Below are 17,413 nucleotides of genomic sequence, written 5' to 3'. Positions count from 1 at the left end.
CAGCCAGTTTTGCTACTTCATTTTAAAAGTAAGATTACAAATTTTTAAAAAGGTACAGGAGAAGCATAGTACGACTTATAGGAGAAGAAAGTCGTAATATTATGAGAATAAAGTTATTGTTTACTAGAATAAAGTCGTTACTTTAGACTATTGTTTGCCTAAATATGTTTAATATATTATAAATATAAGAAGAGCAGCCAGTCACTGAAATGAGGAACATGTGAAGTTTAACTTCACAGTGAACATCTTGGGAAGTTATGCTTATAAATGATTGCACAGGAGGCTTAACACAACTTGAGCCGGAGCTGTATTTATGTATTTATGTATTCTTTATTGAACACACCTGGTAGCATGGAAGCATAGCATACATGTACCCCGCGAGAACATGTGAGATCTCCTGCCTAGTAATGCGCCAGCACACTGAACAGTTATATATCAATACATTAGTATAGGTTTCACAAATACAAAATATTTAATCTTTCGGAACATCAGCACCACTGTCATAACTATCAGGACTCTGAAAAGTGATTTTATTTGAAAATGACTTGTGATCTTAGTCATTATAACGCGGGCGACTGGCTGCTCTTCTGATGTTACCCTTCAAACTAAGATACAGGCTAACCATGGCATAAAATTACGACTTTATTCTCGTTATATTTTGACTTTTTTTCTCATGAAATTATGCCTTTATTCTTGTAATATTATGACTTTTTTCCCGTAAAATTATGACTTTATTCTTGAAATATTATGACTGAATTCTCAAAGTCTTAGAGCATATATGTGGCCCTCATACTCCGTCGTAGCATAGTGATGTGTCAAGGCTCTGATGATCTAGTTGATCTCAGTGTGAGATTTGGATTCTGGAACATGTTCTACCTGGATCCTGTTGTGCAGGTAGTTCGTGTCTGTTGTTCAAGCCTATATACACATAGGGGGGAATTCACTTAAGGATTACGTGGCTTTTGCACCCACTAAACCTGTGCAAATGACACAAAAAGACTTGCCTAATTATCGAAGCACACGCAGAGGGTTAAATGCACCCCAAAGTGCACTGCAGAGCAAACAGTTGTGCTGTTTGCACATATATAAATGATTGCCTGAAAATAAGGAACTTTTTGTTCAGTAAAATGTTATCTATTTAAATGATCAGTAATCTCAGCCTGTTATGTAAGAACTACACAAAACATGGCCTGTTTTTTGTTTTCTGGCTTTGGACTTTGAAGTTTGAAGAGCTTTAACAACGCAGATGGTCTAACACAGGTCAAAGAGGTGATGAGAAGTGAATACATCAGTATTTAATGGGCAATTCATGTTGAAAAAACACATTTTAAACTCATTTTAAGCTTGAGTGATTCATCTGATAGATATTTTTCAGAAAGAGACTGATTGGGCCACATTTTTAACCTCTTCATTTTAATGAAGAAACTTGGATGTGGTGGGCCCCGGCCTGATTAATACATGAAAACATGAGGTAAGCTGTTGTAATCAGTGGAGAAGATTAAGAGTTGTTGTCTTGATGTGTGTGTGCAGGTATTCTGCTGCAGCTAACACAATGATGCACCAGTGTGAGTGTTGCCAAGAAGACACCACCAGTGAGAGGCAGGTGGAGCTGCAATGTGCTGATGGCTCCAAGGTCCAGCACAGCTATACTGTAGTGGAAACCTGTCACTGCAACAGAGCAGAGTGTGTGGGAGGGACAACTGTTCCACTGAAGCGCCGCAGGAGACGCTGAGCAGTTCCTCTCTGCTTAACACCGGACTGAACCCTTGAAGACACGATTCAAGACTTAACCTTTGACCTTCTTATTCTTGTTAGATTTCATTAGTTCTAGTTAAACTGTCTTCTTTTTTTAATGTCACTACATACTACAGTGATGTAATCTTTCTTCATTCAACTTATTAAAGTTAGGTATCTGCAACAAAAACACTTGTATGGACATTCTTACTGATTGCCTGGAAATAAGGAACTTTATGTGCAATAGAAATGTATCTATTAAAAAGATCTATAATCCCAGACTGTGACATAAGAACTACACAAAAAACGGCCTGTTTTTTGTTTTAAAATTAAACCTGAAAATTGACTTTAAGAACTGAGTACCTTGACCTACAGAAATGTGCAGCACTTAAATTGTTATAACAAAAACACATGAGAAAGATTCAAATAACGTAGATTTAAGAATTTCAACAGCAATAGCTTTGCAAGTCAAAGTCACAACATAAAGAGTACAGTATTTGTTATATGATAGCAGAAACAACAAACTTAAAAATGGAAAACCTTAGGAACTAAAAATACTGAGGCTAAACACCTGGTCCACACTGCATGTCTGAGCAGTGGGTGAGTGTCAACAGTGGGTTTTGCAGCAGTTCTGTAAGTCAGTCATTACAGGCTGCTCAGATGTGCAGTGTCCCCAGGCATTTAAGAACTATGAAGCATGAGCGAGCTCTCTAAATCTGTTTCTTTTTTTCTTATGTACAAGTTTCAACCTGTTGATAGTAAGTATTGTAAGGGAATGTTAATTATCACCAGAAAACATATGAAGCATGTCTCTGTAGACCATGAACTAAAGCACACACTTGTCTTTGGGGAGGGAGTTAGCTGTGGATTCTTAGCTAATTAAAAATGGACAAAATAATTATTCAGGCCTCCATGTCACATGAACCTTTTTGTAGACTTTACAGATATTACTAAACAAACCTTATCACTGAAAATGGTTTACATTAAAATTTTGCTTTCACTCTCAATTTTTTTTGTCTCCCTAAAGAATTCTAAATAATTTAGTGCCTCCATTATATTTTATCAAATTGAGGATCACAAAAAAACTCAGCTCACTGCAGGTTACTACAGACAGGTACTCCACACACGATTAACAACATCAACATAAAAAGAAAATGGATTGGGTTGCTATGGATACAGTGAAAGACCGCTAAACAATGTTTAACTTGGTCTAGTAGAATTTACAGAACCCATGAAGTCACAATCCTGCACTATCCTGCATCTCCTTCTATCCCTATTTTCTTTTGACTCTACTGATAAGAATGTTAATAATTCTGTCAAGACATTAGAATTTTCCAACTTAGACCCTGTTTACACCTGTCCATTTGTGTTAACTGGCATTTTTAAACACAACCTGAAAGTATTCAACCTTCTAGATATGTTGGCAAATGAAATGCGTCAGGCTTGGTCAAAAACATCACCTCAAGTTGCACACACTATTTAGAATTGTACCATATCTCCAGGAACTGTCTGGAGGAACTTCCCTGCTGCTTCCATCTGTCTCTGCACAGTGGCAGTTTCAGTGCATCTAGAATCTAAAAAATCCGTCTAAAATCTGTCTTACTACAGTGCTATGAACCCAAACTAACCAGATTTTACTGTGATTTCATTGCAATGAGCAGGTTGAAAGGATACCCAAATAAAGTTAAAAATCTTTCTTTTTCAGGTCTTTCTGCAAATGAGACAAACAAACGTCTTTTATTATGCTTTTTTTAATAGAGTTTGGATCACTATTTTTATTGCACTCCTAGGACGTCAGGGGAATCTCACACAGCTTCACAACAATTTCAAGAGTTGAAAAAACTAAGTATACGAGTACATGGATGAATAAAATGATTCACATTTGCGTGATGCGCCGCATTTATTTCTTACAGATAAATTCCTCTTTCGGTCTGAACACAAATTTAAGGATTTATTATTGCTCACGTTATTCCAAGCATGTAAAAACTAGTTCATGCATCAGTGGGGGGTCTCGAGATGATCTGCTCCGTGAAACGAGGTGTTACCAAAGATCGGGTCATAATAAGGCAGCGCAGTAAGGATACAGATGTTTCATGGTATAATGCATACCTATCAGTTTGTTTGTCACATTTAACAGAGAGTGCAGTCTGCAGTGAAGTCTATACACTTCACTCATGAACCACTCAAATATAGAGCATCATCAGGCGTCACCATCAAACTAATTTTATATCAGTTCAACATTTCTGTCCATAATCGCTTCCTGCTGCAAGTCTGTGTCACACTTTTTTTTCAGTCAATTTAGGTTTTTATATAATGAAAAGAATACATGGTAAGTGATCACAGGGGGAGACCGATTCTAATGACAGTTGTAGAGTGCTGTACTTATTGGAACACCAGGATGCATATCACTGCCAGGTGTAAACAGGGTCTTGAACAGGGACCTCTTAACACCGTGAGTGAACATGGTTGTTGTGATGCTTTTAGGGTCCAGTGTCAGTTGTGGCAAACAGCTGTGTGTTAGCCGAGACAACCAAGGCTCCATACGGGTGTGTGTGTGTGTGTGTGTGTGTGTGTGTGTGTTTGTGTGAGTGTACTGGCATGTCTGATATGAGCTTGTGTTTTGCATTTAGAGCTCCTCAGCCATCTGCAGCAGAGAGTTGATGGCAGCGTCTTTGTTGCCCTGCTGTGCATCCAGCACAGTACGGACCACCTCCTTATCCAGGTTGGGGAACATGTCCTGCAGAGCCTTTAGGTCCTCTTCGCTGCACACTGGCCCCTTGACTCCGGCAGCTGGCATGGCTGCTGACATTCCCATGGGCACCATACCCTGGTTGTAGACTGCAGGCACTCCTAGCGACACAGAAGAGCCGGTCTTATACAAGGTTTATAAATAAAGGTGACATAAAACATTACTGGCATGGTATTTTATTACAGGCTTTTATACATGCATGCATCAGCCTGTTTTTACAGGATGGGTGGTAAACATGTGTAGTGAGGACATAGTAAAAGGAGACCTCTGCCTTTAAATGAACCATATAGGTTCCCTAAGTCTTAGACCATAATCCATTCCCACAGAATTGACCTTTAACACCTTCATTTGGGTTTCCAAATAAACCTCTGAAAAGACTCCTCTTTAGGCTGATGACCTGGATGGCATCAGCTCGGCATCCAGCACAACTGTTAGGAATCTTGGAGTTCTATTTGATCAGGATATGTCCTTCATCTCCAAATTAAAATACAATTCAAGGACAGCCTTTTTTTCACCTCCGCAACAAAAATCAGACACATCTTGTCTCAAAACGATGCAGAAAAACTAGTCCATGCATTCGTTACTTCCAGGCTGTATTATTGTCATTTGTTATTATCAGGCTGCCCTAATAAGTCTGTAAAAACTCTTCAGCTGGTACAAAATGCTGCAGCACGTGTGCTGACAAGAACTAGGAAGAGAGATCACATCTCTCCTGTATTAGCCTCTCTGCACTGGTTTCCTGTAAAATCTAGAATAGAATTTAAAATCCTTCTTCTTACTTACAAAGCTCTTAATGGTCAGGCACCATCATATCTTAAAGAGCTCATAGTGCCATATTACCCCTCTAGAACATTGCGCTCCCAGGTTGCAGGCCTACTTGTGGTACCTAAAGTCTCTAAAGCCCTTTTTATACATTAATTAATTTTTATACGTTATTAAACACAACACACTCCTGACATTTTCCTGAAAATTTCAGGAAATGTAAAAAAATCCATATCCACACATAAATAAATAAAATTCACACATGTATTCCAGAATCACACAAAATATTTCTTGTTTTAAATATGTTTATTGAAAATGGGTATTTTGAGACTCCCCCTACCCACACACAAATGCAGTGAAGTTCACAAAACAAAAATGCTTCGTAAATGCAGGTTAAACGGTTTGTATATACAGTGGGTACGGAAAGTATTCAGACCCCTTTAAATTTTTCACTCTTTGTTTCATTGCAGCCATTTGCTAAAATCGAAAAAGTTCTTTTTTTTTCCGCATTAATGTACACTCAGCAACCCATCTTGACAGAAAAAAACAGAAATGTAGAACTTTTTGCAAATTTATTAAAAAAGAAAAACTGAAATATCACATGGTCATAAGTATTCAGACCCTTTGCTGTGACACTCATATTTATTTCCTTGAGATGGTTCTACTCCTTCATTGGAGTCCAGCTGTGTTTAATTAAACTGATTGGACTTGATTAGGAAAGGCACACACCTGTCTATATAAGACCTTACAGCTCACAGTGCATGTCAGAACAAATGAGAATCATGAGGTCGAAGGAACTGCCCAAGGAGCTCAGAGACAGAATTGTGGCAAGGCACAGATCTGGCCAAGGTTACAAAAGAATTTCTGCAGCACTCAAGGTTCCTAAGAGCACAGTGGCCTCAATAATCCTTAAATGGAAGAAGTATGGGATGACCAGAACTCTTCCTAGACCTGGCCGTCCAGCCAAACTGAGCAATCGTGGGAGAAGAGCCTTGGTGAGAGAGGTAAAGATGAACCCAAAGATCACTGTGGCTGAGCTCCAGAGATGCAGTAGGGAGATGGGAGAAAGTTCCACAAAGTCAACTATCACTGCAGCCCTCCACCAGTCGGGGCTTTATGGCAGAGTGGCCCGACGGAAGCCTCTCCTCAGTGCAAGACATATGAAAGCCTGCATAGAGTTTGCCAAAAAACACATGGAGGACTCCCAGACTATGAGAAATAAGATTCTCTGGTCTGATGAGACCAAGATTGAACTTTTTGGCATTAATTCTAAGCGGTATGTGTGGAGAAAACCAGGCACTGCTCATCACCTGCCCAATACAATCCCAACAGTGAAACATGGTGGTGGCAGCATCATGCTATGGGGGTGTTTTTCAGCTGCAGGGACAGGACGACTAGTTGCAATTGAAGGAAAGATGAATGCGGCCAAGTACAGAGATATCCTGGAAGAAAACCTCCTCCAGAGTGCTCAGGACCTCAGACTGGGCCGAAGGTTCACCTTCCAACAAGACAATGACCCAAAGCACATAGCTAAAATAACAAATGAGTGGCTTCGGAACAAGTCTGTGACCATTCTTGACTGGCCCAGCCAGAGCCCTGACCTAAACCCAATTGAGCATCTCTGGAGAGACCTGAAAATGGCTGTCCACCAACGTTCACCATCCAACCCTGACAGAACTGGAGAGGATCTGCAAGGAAGAATGGCAGAGGATCCCCAAATCCAGGTGTGAAAAACTTGTTGCATCATTCCCAAGAAGACTCATGGCTGTACTAGCTCAAAAGGGTGCTTCTACTCAATACTGAGCAAAGGGTCTGAATACTTATGACCATGTGATATTTCAGTTTTTTTTTTTTTATAAATTTGCCAAAAGTTCTACATTTCTGTTTTTTTCTGTCAAGATGGGTTGCTGAGTGTACATTAATGAGAAAAAAAAAGAACTTTTTCGATTTTAGCAAATGGCTGCAATGAAACAAAGGGTGAAAAATTTAAAGGGGTCTGAATACTTTCCGTACCCACTGTAAATGTCACAATGTCCAAAAATGTTTTAATCAAAAATTGCAAATACTTTTAAATACGTATATTTGTGCATTTTCATAACATAATGTAAATATGTATATACATTACATATACAACAAGAAATATTTGTGTGTGCGTCAGAAATACATTTGTGAATCTTATTTATTTATATGTGGATTTTTTTACATTTACATAGAAGGACAAATATTTTTGTGTGCACTGAAACATATTTCATTGAGAGTCATTGATATATAAATCGTAAAATATATTTGTGATCCTTCTTTGTGCATTTATTCTATATGAGACTGACCTGACTCCAAAATTTTCCTGGTCACGGCTGACATGGTGCATGTAAGCTAACTGTGCGAGTAGTGTAACATTACTCAAATATTCATCCTCATGCCTAGTAGGAAGAGAGATAGGCTACAGAAAGAGCTGCTGTGTGCAGTTACAGCAGATAAAGGTGTTTGTGGAGAAATAACTGAACAGAGGCGAGCTGAGCAGATAAAAGTGTGGAGAAGAATGAAGCACAGTTATAATGGAATTATGATAAAGCTTTCTTTAAATAGGGTGACATATTGCTCGCTGCAATACCCCCCGCCCCCTCCCTTACCAGGTCACTTGCTGGCGGTGAAGAGTATTTCCTGTTGCGGCTGACTCTGACTTTCTACTGACATGTTACTGGGCCACTGGCAGGAGGAAGTCGGGGTAAAGTCGACTGCAAGTCAAGACTGCAACCACTATTAATATCAGTCTCCCCCATAGTATCATTATTAAAGTTGTTAAAGCTAATAGTAGACCTGTTGACTGCAACTGTTACAATTATTATTATCAGCCTTTATCATTACTATGCTGCTCTTGCTCATTTTACACATTTGTGCCACTATTATTGGCATCATAACCATAAGTATTATCTGTTGTTGTGGATGTAACAAGAACATATGGTAAATGGACTGTCTTTTTGACCACTCAAAGCTGCTTTTACACTACATATATACATATATACTATGCCACCAGGAGCAATTTGGGGTTCAGTGTCTTGCCCAGGGACACTTGACAAGTAGACTGAGGGAGCTGAGGATCGAACCTCCAACCTTCCAATTGAAAGACGACCGACTCTACCACTGAGCCACAGCCGCCCCGGTTGTTGTTGCTCTGTCTGCCTGTCTCTATCCTGCATCTCTGCCTCAGCTAACCAGCCAATCAGCTCGCCTCGCCATTGTCCACTGACCATCCAATCAGAGGAAGCAGGACTGTCCAAACAATTCTTGTGTTCACTCAGTGTAACAGCTAAGAGCAAGAGCTAAGTTAGCCTTGCAGCTAGCACTATTACTCTCTGACTCTGCCCGGTGTCGAGGTCCTGTGCATGGGGTCTTTTAGTGGTCATTTTTCAGACTAGCACTGGAGCTCAGTCCACCGGGAGTTTCGAGTTGTCAGGCCCGGGGTGGGGGGACTCAATGGGGAATGACGTTGGAGTTGACGACAGGGAGTAACGTTAATGTTACGGTCGCCAGGATATTAACAGTGAGGTTAAACTGGACTCTGACACCGAGGATGATTAAGACATGGTGGAGATGGGAGATGAGTGGAGAGGGAGGTTACACATTTGTACACGTGTAGCAGTATTATTGCCTTTGTAACCACAAGTATGTATTATCTGTTGTTGTTGTTGTAACAAGATTTCTTGTTGCTCTTTCTGCCTGTCTCTATCCTGCATCTCCTTCTATCCCATTTTTCGGCCCATCCAGTCAAGGCAGACGGCTGTTCAACATGAGTCTGGTTCTGCTCGAGGTTTCTGCCTGTTAAAAGGAAGTTTTCCGCCACTGTGTTGAATTTTGCTCAGTGCTACTCATAGTGGATTCATGTTGGGCCTCTCTAAATAACATAAGGAGTATGGTCTAGACCTGCTCTTTATGTAAAGTGTCTTGAGATAACTTTGGTTGTGATTTGGGGCTATACAAATAAAATTTGATTTGATTGATTGTAGCCTACTAAGATTCACTTCAGCATTAAATGTGACACACTTAGATTGTTCAGCCTGGGACATGTGCTCCACAAGCAATCAGACAAAGATCTTCTGACAAGATAACTAACTTAACAGCAGGATGTGAAAACACACTTTTTGTTATCACTGCTTAGAAACAAAAAAAACCGGATAAGTCTCCCTTTCCATCTATCTGTTTCCAGGTCGGGGGAGGAGGGGCCTAATGGAGAACGATGGTGGGGTGGCGCAACTGGTGCTAGCATCTGTGTTCATTGTGGCCGACAACAGGTTTATTATGGACGGAAGAAAGTAGGGAGACAAGACAGTGAAATTATTAATTGTCCATTACTGTAATGCCTGAATTTCCCCCCGGGATTAAAAAAGTATTTCTGGTGAATTTCACGAGTCACATGACTGAGAGGAATGGCGAGCTGAACGCTCTTGCAGACCTCTGTCCTTAAAACCTGATATTCTGCCTCAAAAAGACAATTTACTTAAAGTAAAGAACTGGATTTGTTTATTTAAAACATTGCTGCCTTTCTGTATGTCTCTTTCTGACTCTTCCCGTGATACCCAAGCCAAAACAAAGGAAAGCGAGCGGCGTGCAGCAATCAAACAAATCATGTCGGACGAGCAAACACCAGCCTGGGCTCAGGTACTTCTAACTGAAGTACATAACCTCAAGGAGTCATTTGAACGAAGACTGGACGAACTTGGCAGCTCAATGAAAGACCTGAAAAAAGAAACCCGGGCTATTGTGAACAGAATCTCAAATGACAAAAAAAAGAATAGGAGATGTAGAAGACCACTACGTGGCCGACCGCAAAGTCCTGGAAGTTCTGTCTAAAAAAGTGAACACGTTACAAACACAGGAGGCACACAGCTGGAGAAATAACCTGGTCTTTGTCGGCCTTGAAGAAGGTCTGGAGACACGCAAGCTTGAGCCAGGTAATTCTGACCCAGCCAAGATGATGGATGAAATACTAAAATATATGTTTAATCTTAAAGACAGTGACCCGATACCAGAAATTGAAAGACAGCACCGCGGTCTGCGCCCCCGCCCGTGACCAACCGGACCACCGCGTCCGTATCTTGTGCGCCTGCTTCGATGGAGTGACAGGCAAAGGATCCTTGAGGCGGTGGCGAAGAAAAAACTGCTTTCCTGGTCAGGAAAAACTTCCCGAATATTCCAGGATTTACCAGCAGAGATTAAACAAAAGCGAGACTTTGTTTCTATAATTGAGGAAAAACGCAGGAGTTTATATGTATCAATCTTACATCAGTTCAGTCAGTGCAGACTGTATGGGAAGCTTATAAGGCAACTTGTAGGGGGTAGGTTGTAGGGTACTACCAGCACACCAGACCTTGATGTGAAGTGCAACCTGACTTCTGACAACATGCCAAAGATTCAACCACAGACCATATTGCTGATCATCAAGAGCCTGAAGACCAAGGCTGCTGCTGAGGTGGCAGACATCTTTAATGTATCCAAACGTCAATTGGAGAGGATAAGAAAAAGATTTGAAGAAAATGGTGGTGTTCATGACAAACCCAGGTTAGGCAGACCACGTAAGACAACTGTTCGAGAGGACCGTTTGTTGCTTCGACTGTCCAGGAAGAACAGTTTGTCGAATTCTCTCACGCAGTGGTCTCCATGGAAGAATTAGTGTTCAGAAACCAGCATTAAACAGAAGACAACAAAAAAAGTGTGTTGCATTTGCCAAGGCCCACAGCTTGCAGAAAGGATGGACAGTGGAAAAGTGGCAGAAGGTTGATTTTTCTGATGAATTATCTGTTGAACTGCATCCCAATCACCGCAAATACTGCAGAAGACCTGTTGGAACCCGCATGGACCCAAGATTCACCCAGAAAACAGTCAAGTTTGGTGGAGGAAAAATCATGGTTTGGGGCTACATCCAGTATGGGGGTGTGCGAGAGATCCGCAGAGTGGATGGCAACATCAACAGCCTGAAATATCAAGACATTCTTGCTGCCCATTACATTCCAGACCACAAGAGAGGGCAAACAAAAATGAAAAAAACTCAATGAATGATATAAAAACTTTATTTTGGTATAATAAGCATAATTTAGAGGGCTTTGCCTTTCATATAAGCCATTTCTGATTCCAATTGATCAACTACAAGTAAAGTTGTTATTCGTTGTTCCTAAGACTTGGATAAGCGACAAGACTTTTGTCAGGGACTGTATTTGAAGAGGATAGGGAAGCATTAGACAATCCTATACTGAAGGATGAAATCAAATCCCTTGTAACAGGTAAAACGCCAGGTGACTTAAAGTGAATTCTTTAAGTGTTTCCAAGACATTCTCCTACCGCTTCTAACTCTGTTGTTTAAGATAGTAACTAATCAATCCATGCCTTTAACCATGCGGCAAGCTACTATCTCACTAATCCCAAAACCAGGCAAGGACCACCTGCAAATGTGTAATTTTAGGCCCCTGAGCATTTTAAACACCGACTACAAGTTACTCGCGAAGGTTCTTGCCAGGCGATTGGAAAAGGTCATAGCGTCATTGACTCATGCTGATTAAGCTGGCTTTGTAAAAGGCCGCCTAGCCTCAAATAACATAAGGAGGCTAATGCATGTTATGTCAAGTGCAGAGGCTTCTCTGCATCTGGCGATAGCTATACCGCTGGATGCAGAGAAGCCTTTGATCGAGTAGAATGGAGATATTTATTTTATGCACTTCCCAAATATGGTTTTGGACCAGTTGTCATGAAATGGATAAAGGCACTTTATCATGAACCGGTTGCATCAGTTAGAACAAACGGTATAAGGTCTAAACCGTTTCATCTATATCGTTCCATACGCCAGGGGTGCCCTGTGTCACCGATTATTTTGATTCTTGCCCTCGAACCACTTGCCTGTGCCATACGTGCACAAAAGGATATTAAAGGTATCACTATCAGTGACTACGATTATAAGGCTAGCATGTTTGCTGATGACATTTTATTAACAATAACAGATCCAACCCATTCCATTCCTCAAGTGCTCAAGCTTATAGACACTTATGGTCAATTCTCCGGTTATAAAGTATACTACAGCAAAAGTGAGGCAATTCCACTTAATCAACATACTTTTCAATCACATTTATGTTCTGCTCCTTTCAGCTGGAAGCCAAAAGGCATGAAATACCTGGGAATTAAGGTGAGATAAATGCACCTGACCTTCTTTATAAGGGAGGACATCAAAAGATGGACAGTCTCGCCTCTTTCCCTATGGGGTAGATCTGAAGTCGTAAAAATGAATTTGTTACCAAGGCTGGCTTTTCTGATGTCTTCTATACCGCTCAAATTCCCCCCAAACTGGTTTAAGGAAATTAATAAATTATAATCAGGCTTCCTATGGAATGATAAAAAACCAAGGATCTGTCATAAAAAACGAATTAACCCACCAACCAGCGGAGGAATAGGTTTACCAGACATCTATCAATATTATATTGCATATAACTCAAGATACCCACTGCAATGGGCATATAATGGTGTGAGACAGATTGGTAGTTGGGAAAGACTTGAGGAACAAATTTTAGAAGAACATAATAAAGATTTAACTTTATCAGTCCTGTGGTATAATCCTAAAATTATTCCATGGCTGGACAATCCACTGTTAGAATTCTCATGTGAAATAGTGAAAACCTTACAGAAACGCTTGTCCTTTAAAGGTTATTCCCTACCTTCATGTCCGCTATGGAACAATCCTCTGTTCACTGCAGGTAGTAAAACCCTCCAAAATAATGTATGGCAGCAGCACAATATCAAACAGGTGGAACAAGTGATGGAAATTGGAAATATGATTTCGTATAATAAGCTGAAAACACAGTTTGGTGTGAAGGACTCTTCTTCTTATTTGCAATTAAAATCTGTTATGAAATCATTAATTTCTAGAGGCATAGATATTGGTAAGAATAGCGTCCTGGATGATAAACTAAAGGGAATTCCTGTCAGGAAAGGCATCGTCTCAGCAATGTACAGGCTTCTACGTTCAACCACGCCTGACAGCAATACTCAAACCAAAACTCAATGGGAACGTGACATGGGCACACTTATATCTACAACACAATGGGAGTCAGCACTTGGAAATACTACAAAAATATCAAAATGTGTAAGATACAAGATTATACAATTAAAGATTCTACACAGGGCCTATATAACACCCTGTATATTGAATAAAATTGATTGCACTTTATCCAAACTGTGCTGGCATGGTTGTGAAGTAGAGGGTACACTCATGCACTTACTGTGGTACTGCCCACTTGTCAAACACTTTTGGTCTGACATTGCTAAAGACCTGTCATTTTCTCTTAAAATAGAATTCAAACCCTGTCCAATAACTTGCATTTTAGCCGCCAAACGGATCATTCTAATGAACTGGAAAGAACGCAAACCAAACTGTTTCAATCTGGAGAACTGGCGCAGCATCTTCATGGACTTGTTATCTTTGGAACATGCTGCTCTAACCCTTCAAGACTATTACAGGTCTGATGATGCTCAAGATCCCTGGCATCTTTATAGAACATGTCTTGATGAAGTCTGTAGTAGCACTTTGTAATATTTGACTGATTGCCTCAGAAAAGAATAATAATTGGAAAGTGTACTATATAATCTTTATAATCTTTGAAATATACTGTAACCCCCCCCAATTTTATTTTGGTCTTGTTTTGTTCTTGATGGTGTCTGTATTGTTTTGTTTGTGCTGTGGAAAATAAAGAAGTAAATATAAAAAAAAAAAAAAAGTATTTCTGATTCTGAACGTTTTGACAGCATTTTGGGTGCTAATTCAGGAGGCTCATCTCGCTGAGGACCTGACCTGGAGTGCCAACTATTACGCTCTATTCATTCCTTGGTTATCATTTCATTTTTAATTAAAAGGCTTTATTTATAGCCAAAGTTGTTTTCTATTATTTTCAAAGCATATTGGTCAATGTGTTTGTCCATATATCCTTATTGGTCTTAAGTATTCCAAACTTATCCAAATTTTTACCAGTTTTTTGTTTGTTCAATTTCGTCCTTATATACTATGGTTTCTCTTTTTAAACAAGTGCAAATATTCAAATGAGTTATTACCGCCACTCAAAAACAAAACAAAACAAAACATAACTCTGTGTGTGTGTGTGTGTTTGTGTGTGTTTGTGTATGTGTGTGTGTGTGTGTGTGTGAGATATTGAGTGAGTGAGTGAGTGAGTCTTACCTGCTATGGGCACATATCCAACTCCTTGCTGGTACACAGAGGGCATCAAGACCACAGGCTGGGTCATCACACCTGATGGTAAGGACTGGCAGAAAGATACAGAGACAAGATTCAGGGCTTAACTATTTGTACTCGTAATTGATGTTTACTTGTCCCTAACATGAAAAACAGATCATTCTGGTCCACCATCTTGCATTCCCTATGCTCATCATCAGAAACAATCAGTACTTCAGGTGAGGCTTTAAAGAAATGTGTCATCTTCATGCATTCTCAATGGGAAGAGATACAATGCAAGGACAAGCTGTAATTGAGAGAAACATTTCGCAATTTAAGAGATGGGTTGAACCCAAAGGTTATTTTCTGGGTTGCTCCACAGCGCAGTTAACAGTTGTAAGAGAAAATTGCTAAATCTTACATTATATTTAAGCATTTTCAGCTATGGTACTGTAAAAAAAAAAAAAGACAGAAAAAAAAGACATTGATGACTTGACTATGGTGCCTTTTTGGATAGACAATAGATACTTTTCCTTCCACTTTTCAAAACAAATCAAATCAAACTTTATTGTCATTCGGCTGTACATACAAAAGTAGTGTACGCAAAATGAGAGAACGTTTCTTTAGGACTCAATAAAAGTGACAGTAATAAAATGTCCATAGCAGCAGCCTGTGATTAATGTGCAAAATGGAAAAGTTAAAATGACTATAAGAATAAATAATTGAAACTAGAACTATGACTCTGACTGAGACTAAGGTGCAGTAATGTGCATATTCCAGATCAGCAGTTCAGCATCCTAACAGCTTGTGGGAGGAAGCTGTTGATCAGTCTGGTGGTTCTGCCTTTAATGCTCCGGAAACGTTTTATTATAACATAGTGAAGAAGTCACATTTTAATTCACATTTTCAATCAGCTTTCAGAACAGGAGAAAAACAAAGACAACTGGCATCATTATACAGATAAATAAAGCAAATTCTTAACCAAGGGGACTTTGTTTTGCACTGACATAGTGCTTTTCCACAAAGCCCTGCATAGTATGCCTCATTGAATGGTTCAATGTCTTGCACATAAAGTTATGTGGGCAGGAGGACCAAGGGATTGAACCAGCAATGCTTCGATAAATGGACCACATGCTTTACCTACTGAACCACAGACAGCTAATGCTACAAAACTGTATCTAGTTGTAAACTACTTAGCACCGTAGAAAATTTAGACCACGTGGTATTGTGTGAAAGAATGCTTTGTTTATTGCGATGGGGAAAATCTAGCCCTTAACTTATCTGGCAAATAGTCTAGCAGATGTTGGGGTCAGGTGCCAATATTTACGGGAAACGATCTAAATCATTTTTTTGGAAATAGACTGTAATGTTATCCAAATAAACTTCCAGGAACTGGAAAGACATGGACTTGCTTTGGGTCATGTGGACCTGACGCTAGAAATGTGTGTGTGGTAGTTAAACAGCAAAACATGATGTCATTCTTATAAGGAGGGTATAAAAGTAGTGCTTACTCTGTTCGGGTTAATTTCAATTAAACTAATTCGAGTCTGCAAGTTGTAGTTAGGGCCCGAGCACTGCACGCAGTGGCGAGGACCTCTTGGAACCCAAGGAATTATTAGGGCCCGAGCACCGAGTGGTGCGAAGGCCCTATTGGATCTGGTCCGTTTATTAGGGCCCGAGCACCGAAGGCAGTGCAAGGACCTCTTGAAATTGAAGGAATTATTAGGGCCCGAGCACTGCACGCAGTGGCAAGGACCTATTGTAATGCAAGGAGTTCTTATTATTAGGGCCCGAGCACCGAAGGCGGTGCGAGGACCTCTTGAAATTGAAGGAATTATTACTAGGGCCCGAGCACTGAAGGCGGTGCGAGGACCTCTTGAAATTGAAGGAATCATTAGGGCCCGAGCACTGCACGCAGTGGCGAGGACCTCTCGGAACCCTAACGATTATTAGGGCCCGAGCACCGAGTGGTGCGAAGGCCCTATTGGATCTGGTCCGTTTATTAGGGCCCGAGCACCGAGTGGTGTGAGGACCTATTGGATTTGCTCCATTTATTATTTTTATTTATTAGGGCCCGAGCACCGAAGGCGGTGCGAGGACCTCTTGAAATTGAAGGAATTATTAGGGCCCGAGCACCGAGTGGTGCGAGGACCTATTGGATTTGCTCCGTTTATTATTAGGGCCCGAGCACCGAAGGCGGTGCGAGGACCTCTTGAAATTGACGGAATTATTAGGGCCCGAGCACCGGAGGCGGTGCGAGGACCTCTTGAAATTGAAGGAATTATTAGGGCCCGAGCACTGCACGCAGTGGCGAGGACCTCTCGGAACCCTAACGATTATTAGGGCCCGAGCACCGAGTGGTGCGAAGGCCCTATTGGATCTGGTCCGTTTATTAGGGCCCGAGCACCGAGTGGTGCGAGGACCTATTGGATTTGCTCCGTTTATTATTTTTATTTATTAGGGCCCGAGCACCGAAGGCGGTGCGAGGACCTCTTGAAATTGAAGGAATTATTAGGGCCTGAGCACCGAAGGCGGTGCGAGGACCTCTTGAAATTGAAGGAATTATTAGGGCCTGAGCACCGAGTGGTGCGAAGGCCCTATTGGATCTGGTCCGTTTATTAGGGCCCGAGCACCGAGTGGTGCGAGGACCTATTGGATTTGCTCCGTTTATTATTTTTATTTATTAGGGCCCGAGCACCGAAGGCGGTGCGAGGACCTCTTGAAATTGAAGGAATTATTAGGGCCTGAGCACCGAAGGCGGTGCGAGGACCTCTTGAAATTGAAGGAATTATTAGGGCCCGAGCACCGACGGGTGCAAGGACCCTATTGGAACTGTAGGGATAATTGGCGAGGACCTCTTGGAATGCAAGGAATTGGAATTATTATTAGGGCCCGAGCACTGCACGCAGTGGCGAGGACCTCTTGGAATGCAAGGAATTATTATTAGGGCCCGAGCACCGAAGGCG

At 40.9% G+C, this 17,413-nt stretch overlaps 2 protein-coding genes across 2 annotated transcripts in view; one reads left to right on the top strand and one right to left on the bottom strand.

Annotated features, from left to right (window-relative positions):
- Positions 1-1,913, top strand: part of LOC138591548 (mucin-2-like) — a 95,161-nt gene extending 93,248 nt beyond the window's left edge. Inside the window, exon 50 of the mRNA XM_069662219.1 lies at positions 1,531-1,913. Within this exon, the coding sequence (XP_069518320.1) occupies positions 1,531-1,732 (202 nt within the window). The 3' untranslated portion in view covers positions 1,733-1,913. The remainder of the gene's footprint in view (positions 1-1,530) is intronic.
- On the bottom strand, positions 311-14,520 carry LOC138610981 (toll-interacting protein-like). The gene is made up of 2 exons (XM_069655382.1): positions 14,454-14,520; positions 311-4,584 (listed from the first exon to the last, which is right to left on the bottom strand). The coding sequence occupies exons 1-2, from the start codon at positions 14,518-14,520 to the stop codon at positions 4,361-4,363; spliced, it is 291 nt and encodes a 96-aa protein (XP_069511483.1). The 3' UTR covers positions 311-4,360.
- Between the last annotated feature and the right edge of the window lie 2,893 nt (positions 14,521-17,413).

Source organism: Semicossyphus pulcher, unplaced genomic scaffold, assembly GCF_022749685.1.
Source record: "Semicossyphus pulcher isolate SPU_LCO1_2020_fin unplaced genomic scaffold, fSemPul1.0.p SCAF_1, whole genome shotgun sequence".
Classification (NCBI taxonomy): Eukaryota; Metazoa; Chordata; class Actinopteri; order Labriformes; family Labridae; genus Semicossyphus; species Semicossyphus pulcher.
Note: the sequence above shows the minus strand (reverse complement) of the source record. Positions and strands in the feature narration are given on the sequence as shown.

What these genes read in the sequence shown, in the direction of transcription:
- LOC138610981 (XM_069655382.1), bottom strand. Translation starts at nt 14,520, where the DNA reads ATGACCCAGCCTGTGGTCTTGATGCCCTCTGTGTACCAGCAAGGAGTT. An exon ending in TGGATATGTGCCCATAGCAG is followed by an intron (nt 4,585 to 14,453) that starts GTAAGACTCACT and finishes CTGTGTCGCTAG; the next exon opens with GAGTGCCTGCAGTCTACAAC.